At 39.2% G+C, this 11,448-nt stretch overlaps 1 protein-coding gene across 1 annotated transcript; it reads right to left on the bottom strand.

Moving 5' to 3' along the window:
• Positions 1–6,095: 6,095 nt before the first annotated feature.
• LOC104242689 (uncharacterized) lies at positions 6,096–10,482 on the bottom strand. The gene is made up of 3 exons (XM_070151146.1): positions 10,186–10,482; positions 6,640–6,692; positions 6,096–6,336 (listed from the first exon to the last, which is right to left on the bottom strand). Exons 1-3 carry the CDS (start codon positions 10,480–10,482, stop codon positions 6,096–6,098), a joined length of 591 nt encoding a protein of 196 aa, XP_070007247.1.
• Between the last annotated feature and the right edge of the window lie 966 nt (positions 10,483–11,448).

Here is an 11,448-nt window from a genome sequence, read left to right on the forward strand (position 1 = left end):
TTTTATTATATTATTTCTATTTTAAATTGTATTCTTCCGCAAATTGGTTTATCTTCCGCATTTTAGGCTTATCTAGTCGTAGAGACTAGGATCCATCATTATGGTTCACGAAGGGCGAACCGGGGTCGTGACAAAAATAGAGTCAATTTCCTCAATTTGGGATTTTAAAATGAATCAGTGACTTGGGACACCAAAATAATTATTCCAAGTGGCGACCCTAAATTAAGTAAATAATCTCATTTCGAATAATGACACTTTAATTTGAAAAACTTTATATTTCTTCGGAACAAGGGGGTGTGATAGTAGCCTTTCGAAGACAAGCACAGACGCCTTTGTACCGATCCGCAAGACTCTACTAAACCTGCTTATGACTTGTAGAACCTATGAACATAGAGCTCCGATACCAACTTGTCAAAAGCCACAGCCCAAAATCCCTCCAAAGGAGTCGTGATGACACCTAGTCTCTAAAACTAGGTAAGTCTAACACATGTCTAAATGACAACAGGTTCTACTAAACAGCTAGTAAATATGAACCGAAAATTTCTAAATAAACCAATAGTCTCAACATGATATAATATTTCAAAACCGGTAGTACAAGTCATAAGACTTTCAAGGAGTAATTATACATAATGAATACATCACTCTTCCGGAATAAAAGAAAACAATGAAAATATATACAATAGAAGGTGACTTCAGAGCCTGCGAAGGTCCAGCAGGTGTACCTTGAAGTCTCCAGCCGCACATGCATAAGTCTCAAAACCAACTCGGTCTGAGGTACCTGGTTCTGTACAAAAATATGCAAAGCGTAGCATGAGTACACCACGGTGGTGCCCAGTAAGTATCAAGCCTAACCTCGGTAGAGTAGTGATGAGGCCAGGTCAAGACACCAACCGGACATGTAGATATGACTTAAAGCTAACTAGGAAAGAATATCAATGTAATTCCAATATTAGAATGAATTCAAATTACAAACAACAGTGAAGATAAGGGGAACACGAATGGCAACGAGATATAACTAAGTAATTAAGCAACAACATAGTCGGGGTACGGATAGAGTATGAATGTGACCAAGTAGGGATAACGATGTCAACTCAACCAATTAAATCATTTCTAATACATGAATTTCAATAATCCCTCTTATCTTAATCTCATATCATAAATCACTACTTCCAAACCTTTAACACACATGGCACCTTGTGACCATATTTTTATCTCACTTCGCACGACAAAATCCACGTGCTACTCGGTACATAATATCTATGTTAAATGCTAATTAGGATGTTCAATAGATTTATTTATATATTGTAATACAGTTTCTGAACCAAGTAGGAAATTAATGAGAAAAGTGAGTTTATTTTAGAATTCATTTGGATGAAGAAAATACATTCCAACTTAAAGTTTCGTACTTGAGCATCATTCTTCCAAATCAATTCTGAATAACCTGAAAACCAAAACCGACGATTCACAGAAGTCATAATACATCATACGATGTTGCTCAAGACTTCAAATAGTTAAACGAAATGCGAATGATCAAAACAACCGGCTGGGTCATTACATTTATTTTTTCTTGTATGCCCGCACATCTATCGCAATATCCTCATTTCTGTTACTTTCATCTTCTGGCATGAGATTTCTTGACTAGACAACACTCGGCTCCATACAACATGGCTGGTCTAACTACCGCTTTGGAGAACTTGCCCTTAAGTTTAGATGGCATATTCTTGTCACATAAAATACCAGAAGTAATCCTCTATTTCAACCACCTCGCTCATATATGGTATGTGATATCCTCGTAAATTTCCCTGTTACTCTATATAATAGACCCAATATATTTGAAACTATCTCTCATGGGGATGACTTGGGTATTAAGCTTCATGTCCACTTCCAAACACTAAACTTACACTCAAAGTATTCTGTTTTTGTCCTGCTCAACTTGAAACCTTAAGACTCCGAAGTCTGACGCCACACCTCCAGCTTAGTATTAACTGTGTCGTGCGTATTGTCAATAAACACTATATCATCTGCAAATAACATACACCATGACACTTCTCCCTGAATGTTAAGCGTCAGCACATCCATGCCTAGGGAAAATAAAAATGGGCTAAGAGCTGATCTCTGATGTAATCCCATCCCCACTGGAAAATAATTTGAATCCCCTCTCACAGTCCTCACCTGAGTCTTATCTGCATCATACATGGTCTTAATCACCCTAATGAATGCTACCGGAACGCCGCTAACCTCCAAACATCTCCATAGAACCTCCTTGGGGACTTTGTCATAGGCTTTTTCTAAGTCAATGAACACCATATGTAAGTCCTTCTTCCTCTCCTTATATTGCTCCATCAACCTTCTCACAAGATGGATGGCTTCTGTAGTTGACCGCCCTGACATGAATCTAAATTGATTCTCTGAAATAGACACAATATTTCTCACCCTCCTTTCCACTACCCTTTCCCAAATTTTCATGGTGTGACTCAGCAGCTTGATACCCCTATAGTTGGTACAATTCTGGACATCACCCTTGTTCTTATACAATGGGACCATCACACTCCACCTCCATTCTTCCGACATTAACTTCGTCCTAAAAATGACATGAAACAATCAAGTAAACCACTCCAAGCCTGCTTGACATGCGTCCTTCCAAAATTCCACCGGAATCTCAAACGGTGTGGTCGCCCCTACCCCTACTAATCTTCTGCATATCCTCCGCAACTTCCCCAATCCTAATACGCCTACAAAACCTGAAATCTCGCTGACTTTCTAAGTTCTCCAACTCCCCGATCACAATGCTCATGTCCCCATCCTCGATCAGGAGTTTTTGGAAGTATGTCTACCACCTGCCTAATAAACTCCTCTTCCACCAACACCTTGCCTTCCTCGTCTTTGATGCACATCATTTTGTCCAGGTCTCGAGCCTTCTTCTCCCTCGCCTTGTCTAACCTAAACAATTTCTTGTCACCGAATCTGCCCCAAGTTCCTTATACAAGTGCTCAAAGGTTGTAGTTTTAGCTGCCATGACCGTTAACTTCGCCTCTTTCTTTGCCTTCTAATAGTTCTCCATGTTCGTCTTCTTCTTCTCCTCGTTGATGCTCTCCATTAGCTTTATAAATTCCACTTTATTGGCTTCTACTTTACCTTGGACCTCTGCATTCCATCACCAGTCCCCTTTGTGATATCTAAAGTGTCCCTTCGTGACCCCTAACACCTCCCTAGCAGCTTGTAACGACCCGGTCGTTCGTTCTGAGAGTTATAGCTCCACTTCCCCCATCTATGCTTATTTATGTATTGTTTAGCTATGTTGATTTGTATTGAGTTGGTAGGTTTGGGTTCGTAGTAGTTTTGGAGTGAAATGAATACTTAGTCTCGTAGTTAGAAAGCCAAGTTAGAAAAGTCAACCGAAAGTTGACTTATGAGTAAACAAATTCGGATTTGGATTTTTATTATTTGATTAGCTTCGTTGGGTGATTTTAGACTTAGGAGTATGTCCGGAATGTAATTTGGAGGTCTGTCATAGAATTAGGCTTGAATTGGTGGAAGTTGGAAGTTTAGAAGTTCTTAGGCTTGAATTCAAGGTTGATTTGGTGTTTGGGTGTTGTTTTGGGTGTTTCAGAGGTTCAACTAAGTTCGGATAGTGATATATGACTTTGTGGAATTATTGGTTAAGGTTCCGAGGGTCTCGGGTGAGTTTCGGATAGGTTTGGGTAGTGTTGCGCTCGTTTTTCTTATATTTCGACGTCGTTTCTTCAAGCATAAATGATATCATATTGAACAAGCTCCAATTTCTTTTTTGATTAAAACATTAGATTTGTATCGTAATTGCGGACCCGTAGCAAAAAGAATCATCGAATTTAGACATCGTATGACGATTTTATGGTCATTTTACTAAAAATTAAATTGTCAGACTTTTCAAATTAATTACGAAATTGTCACTGGCGGCGTATTTAAAAATCTGCACTATTTGCAAATATTAAAACCTACATATATCATTTATTATAAGGTCAAATTGAGTGATTCAAAAGCCTAACTTGACTAGAATACTACAAGGAATCTATTGGAGGCATAAAAATGACTTTTGGGATCGTTTGGCACGAGAACCGAAGTAGAACAGCTCGCAGAAAAATATATAAAACTAGGTTTGTTCATTCGGTAATATTTTGAGTTGGGGAGCTCGGATTTGGGAGATTTTGGAGGCGAATTTCACCATATGAATTAGGATAGGTATTCTCTACTCGGTTTTGGTTATATTTCATGAATCCATCTTCGTTTTTGGGATTTGATTGATGATTTCAAAGTGAAATTGAGGGAATTATGGCTTGAGTTTTGGAGAGTTATATGTAGGGATTTGAGGGACCAAACGGAGTCCGATTTTGGTAAATTTTATATGGTTAGACTCGGGAGAGGACGAGGGTTTTTATTCTGCCATTTTTGATTGAATTCGAGACGTGTGCCCGGGGGCCGGGTTTTGGCCGATTTTGGATTTTTGGCATATTTGTAGTTTCTATTGTGGGATTTGATTCTTTAGAATATGGTTATGGTATTAATATGATTAGTGTTAGATTTGAAGCTTTTGGATACCGAGTCCAGAGATGAGAGCATCCCGGAGTAGGATTTTACGTTGTTGAGGTAAGTAACAATTTTAACTCTAGCTTAGCGGGTATAAACTCGGACAATTTGATATCATGTGATTGTTTGGAGGTGATACCCATACTAAGTGACAGGCGTGTAGGTGTATACCTCGAGGGATTGAGACTTGGTCCGTCACGTGAGGCTACGAGGCCTAATAGCTATTATCTGTGGTTACATGTTTACTTGTTGTTGAACTTGTCTGCCATCATGTTAGAGATCATGCTTAGGCTTTATTCATGCCCACATTATTTTACTCAGTCAGAAATTATTGTATATGTTTACGTCAGTCTCTATTATTTGGTAATATGTTGTGATACTTGATGTGGGTTGTGTTTCCTTATTTATTGATGATGGTGAGGCTAGTGAGGTATATGATTGAGTAAGGTCGGGGGCCTGGTTGTGAGGATATTGATACCATAGCGCATGAGTTGTCTGCATAGCACGTGAGTTGACCGTGCAGGTCCAGGTATTGATACCAAAGCGCGTGAGTTGTCCGCGTAGCACGTGAGTTGACCATGCTGATCCAGTTATTGATATGATGGCACGTGAGTTGTCCGTGCTTAGTGCTTGGGCTTTGGGAGCCCCTCCGGAGTCTTTACACACCCCCAATGAGCGCAGAGTGTTGAGTGTTTTGACTGTGTTGAGTGCTGAGTGCGAGTGATGAGTGATGGAGTGACACTGCTGTGAGGTTGTATTTATCTGTGTTGTTATTTCCTTTATCTGTTAAATCTCTTTGTGGTATTTACTGAGTTATGGAATTTACTTGTTTATTTCTATTTATTTTTTTGAAATTGTGAAAATAAATAATTGGACTATTTTACTTAGCTCGTCACTACTGCTCAGTTCCTTAGTTATTTCTGTTACTACTGAGTCGGTTGTACTCATACTACACCCTGCACTTTATGTGCAGATCCAGGTGAGTTAGAGCACAATGGTCTTTGATTTCAGGTCGGCTACCTGTATAAATTGCAAGGTAGCTGCCAGCGTCCGCAGGACCTTCTTACTCCTTTCGTCATTTCTTATTTTGGACAGTTAGATAGTTTATATATCTTAGTTCATAGTTTTAGACGCTCATGACTTAGTGACACCCTGATGTTTGGGGCTCGTTTCCATATTTTATATTATTTATATTTAGAGTTGGTTTAGTTTATCAGGAATTAAATTATTGAAAATATTTTATTAAATTCTTATAATCAAATTAGCAGTAATATTTGGGAATAGGCTTGCCTTGTAACACGATAGGCGCCATCACGACAATGGTTAGATTTTGGGTCGTGACACAACTTCCCTAATATAGCCTACTGTCGTGGTCCACATACTACTCGCATCCCCACTATTCCTCCAAGCCCCCATAGCCAACAACTTCTCCCCCAATTCTCGATCTTTGTCCTTAGTCAAGGCTCCCCACTTGATCTTGGGTTTACCATTCACTGCTCTCTTCTTGATCACTTTCTTAATCTCCAAGTCCATTACAGGAGCCTGTGTTGTGTCGAAAGCCACTCACTTGGTAAAACCTTGCAATCCGTGCATAGACCTCTATCCCTCTTCCTGCAGAGAAGATATTCAATTTGGGTCTTCGCCACCATACTCCAGAATGTGACCAAGCGGTCCTCCTTCTTCTGAAAACACGAGTTAACTACCACTAGATCAAAAGCTTTAGCAAAATCCAATAGTGAATCACCACCCTCGTTCCTAACTCCAAAATCAAACCTGCAGTGCACATCGTCTGTCACATCCCAATTTTCCCTCCGCTGGGTTTCATGAAGGCACCTAGACTTAGGGACTAGGTAAGCCTAACATTTACTGAATATTAACCATAATAAAGAAATTCTAACAGCTTTGACATAGAAATCTTTATAGAATATACATTTTTCCAAAACTGGCGGTACAAGTAATAAGCTCTACAGAGTATTGCTACAACTTTTAAACACAACTGTATAGAAATAAGTACAACAGTGTGAATACAAAAGAGTAAGGTGACTCCGAAGCCTGGGAACGCTGCAGCAGGGTTACCTTGAATCCCCTCGGCAAGAATCCACACAGCTATTATTGAACAATACCTGGATCTGCACAAAAAAATATGCAGAAGTGTTGTATGAGCACACCACAGTGGTGCCTAGTAAGTATCAAGACTAACCTCGGTGGAGTAGTGACGAGGAACAGTCAAGACACCCACTGGTCTAATAAGCAGAACAAGTATAAGTATAGAAACAACAGAACATAATATATATATATATATATATATATATATATATATATATATATATATAAAGACTATGCGATATGGCTAACAAAAAAATAATTGCAATAAGGAAAGAAAACAACAAGTAACAGCGAAACACCATGATAAGAACATAGAAAAGTGAATGAAAATACAACCCAAATGCGAAATCACAAATACAGCAAAGACAAGTCATAACTCACCAACTACGACAATTTTTCACATTTAGTCTTAGCTAGCAAACTTCAATCGATTATTCAAATCCTTCAAGTGATAAAAATGTTTCTAAATATACTTCGTTCAAATAAATATTTTCCAAAAATAATCGTTTCAAAGTAAATACCTTTCGAGTATAATCTTCTCAAATAAATAACCTTCGAATATAAGTCACCTTGTGACACCTCATCTCATAATCATATAATACGGTCCCAATACCTAAACCCTAACACTTGGCATCATGTGGCCTCATCACACCACATAATCATACTGACAACTCACATACCAAATAGAGCCATTCTCACATGGAAGACAGATAAACAATGGTATGCGGCTATACTCGACAATACTAAGAAGCCTCCTATCCGATTAAGGTGCTTAGCCACGTGTATGCTTATGCAAGTATCTTAACATAGTTCATACCAGCTAGTAAGTATAAGGAATAGAATGGACAACACATATAATGTTTACACATAGATAGGATCAATGAAAACAACAGCTCAGAATATAGTGATTTTAACAGGGGATCTCCCAGGATATCGATTAGTAGTCCCAAATGTAAATGTGTAGAGGATCTCCTAGGATATCATCCCGTAGTCCAAATCGTAAATATGTAGGGGAATCTCCCGGAATACCGATCCGTAGTCCTAAAGTAAATATCTAGTACAGGGGTATCTCCCGGGATATCGTCCTGTAGTCCCAATTATAAATGTGCAGGGAGGTCTCCAGAAATACCGATCCATAGTCCCAAAGTAAACATGTAGGGGGAATCTCTCGGAATACACAGTTCCAAAGTAAATACGCAGCGCAACTAACAGAAACAACAGTTATAACACAACAGAAAACTCGTACATCACCACAATACGTCTAACAACAACAATGACAATAATACAAGGTAAGACAAGTAAATCAACTCAAGGACTATAAATCACAAGGAAACGGTAGAACCAGCTGACAAGGAATAACCACAGAAAAGAATGCTGGCATAAAAGGAACAGTTCAACAACGGAAAAACTAACATGTAGTAACTATCTCACAATATACAAGTCAATAACAAGAAAATCAACACGAATCAAGTAGTCCCAAATAAGGGCAAGTCAACAAAGATATAGGTTATCTAAACTCCTTTTAAGGTTGGAAAATTTCGAGGATATTCGATAATTCAATTAAGGAAATATGATCTTAGCTTCACTTAAGACTAAAAATTTTAAGAGGGAAAATAATAATTCTCAAATAAGGCTAGCAACTATGAAAAGATAGCATGACAATAGGAGAGGCAAAATTCTTCAATTAAATCAAATAGGAGTCAATTAGGCAATAAGAGTGAATCATGAAGCAATTAATTCTAATTAAGCATGTAGAGGTGAAACTAGTAAATAAGAAAATCAGTCATGTCAAGAACACATTCATACACACTGAATATAAAGACCTAAGAACTCTAAAAGGTCAATTTTCCACAAATAAGTCTGAGCACGCACTCGTCACCTCGCGTACCCGAACTACAATAAACATAGAAGACTCAAATCCTAAGGGAAAGTCTCCTACACAAGTTTAGGCAAGATACTTACCTCAAAGACGACAGACCGATACTCTAAAATGCACTTCTGAGGTGAAAAGACCTTTGGACAGCTCAAATCCAACAAAAATAACTTCAAAGCACAAATAAAACACATAGAAACCATTCCGGATCATAAAGTCTCAATCTCTAACAATATCCAAATATCGGTCCAAGGTCGACACCCGAGCCCGCACCTCGGAACCCGACAAATTTTACAAAAACCGAATACTCATTCCGATACTATTTCAACTATACAAAATTTATTAAATTCCGATACCAAATCATGATATAAAAATTTTCTTCAGAAACCAATATTTTCCCCAACCAAAAACACAATTTAAATAATAAAAACAAGGATAAAATCATGACATATATTAGATACTAGGTGAAGAATACTTACCCAATCGATTTGTTTGAAAAACCCTCAAAGAATCGCTCAAAACCGAGCACCACAATTCAAGATATGATGAAAAATAGTGTAACCCTCGATTTGGGAATATATTATGTCCACCCAGGTATTTGTGCATCGTGAACGCGGAAGAACAATCGCGTTCGCGAAGAAGAAAAATGAAGCTGCCAAGAAAAGCCCATTGTGAACGCGAGTTAAGGGACGCGAACACGGAGAGTAAGGAACAGAAGCTTTCGCAAACGCGGGGAGAGTGACGCGAATGCGAAGAAGAGATAGCTACCAGCCCCCAGCTCCTAATTCTACTACGCGAACGCGATGGAGTGGTTGCGAATGCGAAGAAGGAGAAAGGCAAACCTTAGCGAATGCGAGAAGTTAAACGCAGACGCGAAGAACAATAAATTCCTCCTCCAAGATTACTCTTCGGAAAAGCGGAGAAGCAGATGCGAACGCAAAGGAAAAAACCAGCTGACGGATATCAGCAATCAAAAATAGGGGAAAATGACCCGATAGCCTACCCGGAACACACCCGAGGCCCCCGGGACCCCGTCTAAACACACAAAAAAGTCATATAACCTAACACGAACTCGCTCGAGGTCTCAAATCACATCAAACAACACCGAAATGGTGATTCACACCATGAATCGAACTTAGCAACTTTCAAATATTCCAACTTCCAAAACTCGCGTCAAAACTTATCAAATCAATCCGGAATGATGCCAAATTTTGCAGACAAGTCCAAAATGACATAACAAAGCTGCCCCAACTCTTGGAATCACATTCCGACCCCAATATCGCCAAAGTCAACTCTATGTCAAACTTCTCCATTTTCCAAACTTCAACTTTTCCAACTTTTGCCGAAACGCCTCAAACTACCCTATGGACCTCCAAATCTGAATCCGGACGTGCGCCTAAGTCGAAAATCACCATACGAAGCTGTTGAGATCACCCAAAACTCTTTCCATGGCCGTTTACTCAAAAGTCAAATTCTCACCGCTTAAACTTCCAAAACTAGATTCTTTCTTCCAATGTGACTCTAATCATCCATTAACTGAATTCAACCATGCACGCAAGTCGATACTCATATTATGAAGTTGTTCCAGACCTTAAGCCGCCGAACAGAGCTTAATTTATCAAAATAACCGGCCGGATTGTTACATCATCATAACCCCAAACAATCTTTCCAGTATGGCCATTAAAATCACCTCCTATGAAAAACTTCTCCGTGTGCGGAATACCAGGCACCATCTCATCTAAATCCTCCCAGAAAAGCCTGTTTACCTGCTCGTCCAAGCTTGCTTGCGGCGCGTATGTGCTAATCATGCTTAAAGTAATAACCATCAACCTATCGTTCACCCTCTTAACATCTACCACCAGCTCCCTAAGATCTCTATCTACTAAAATTCCTACCTCGTTTTTGCCTAAAGAACGTCCTGAATACCATAGTTTATACATGTTGACATCTCGCACGTTATTACTCACCCATGTAGTCTTCTAGACATACGCTATATTGATCTTCCTCTTATGGAGAATCCTCCCTATTTCTATAGAATTCCCCGTCAATGTCCCAATATTCCAAAATCCAATTCTCAACCTAGTGTCCCGCTTACACCCATTAACCCCATCCCCCCGCCCCACCCGAGGACGTGACCTCACTCCACCATCATACACCCCAGCCACACTAAATCAAAGGATACTATGCTAGTGCCACTACAATACGCAACGAGGTAAACTAGAGAAAGAAACTAGTCTACTATGAAAAAACACAAAGACAAACTAAGAACAAAAAACATAAAAAAAAAACACAAAGATTCTAATATGAATATAGTAAAGCAAGTAAGTGCTAGAGCAAACAATCTAAGTAAATGTACAAATACGATAGGAAAGAAAAGAATTAAAGAAGGATAGAACCTAGAAGTCAACCGGAAATGTAAGACGCTGCTACTAGAAAAGACCCCTGGATGTAATGTCGCCGGAAAGAAATGGGCACATCGGAAAATTGACTGTATTAGCCGGATCCCATTGTGTTACTGGAACCCTACTGTTTGGATACTCACGCCAGTGCGACTGAATTTTGCTGGAAATTCATAGCCGCTCGACCCTGATTTGTTGTACATGCCCGTAAACAAACACACACACACACACACACACGGCTTGGGGAAAATTGGGGGGGGGGGGGGGGGAGAGAGAGAAGAGAGTTTCAGTCCCTTTAGTTTTCTATTTCCCTTTCATGCTCAAATCAATTACTACTACCCCTTCTGCAATCCTTTCTTTTTTTTCTTGTCTTTTCCTTCTCTCTTGATAGCGCAAAGGAAAGGGAAAACACAAAAAGCAAACTGAAGATAGAGAGTCGTACTAAGATGTGGAAAAAGCATAGGAAAAAAAGCACATATTTCTTCTTCTAGTTATCCATCTGTCCCA

Source organism: Nicotiana sylvestris, chromosome 7 (assembly GCF_000393655.2).
Source record: "Nicotiana sylvestris chromosome 7, ASM39365v2, whole genome shotgun sequence".
Classification (NCBI taxonomy): domain Eukaryota; kingdom Viridiplantae; phylum Streptophyta; class Magnoliopsida; order Solanales; family Solanaceae; genus Nicotiana; species Nicotiana sylvestris.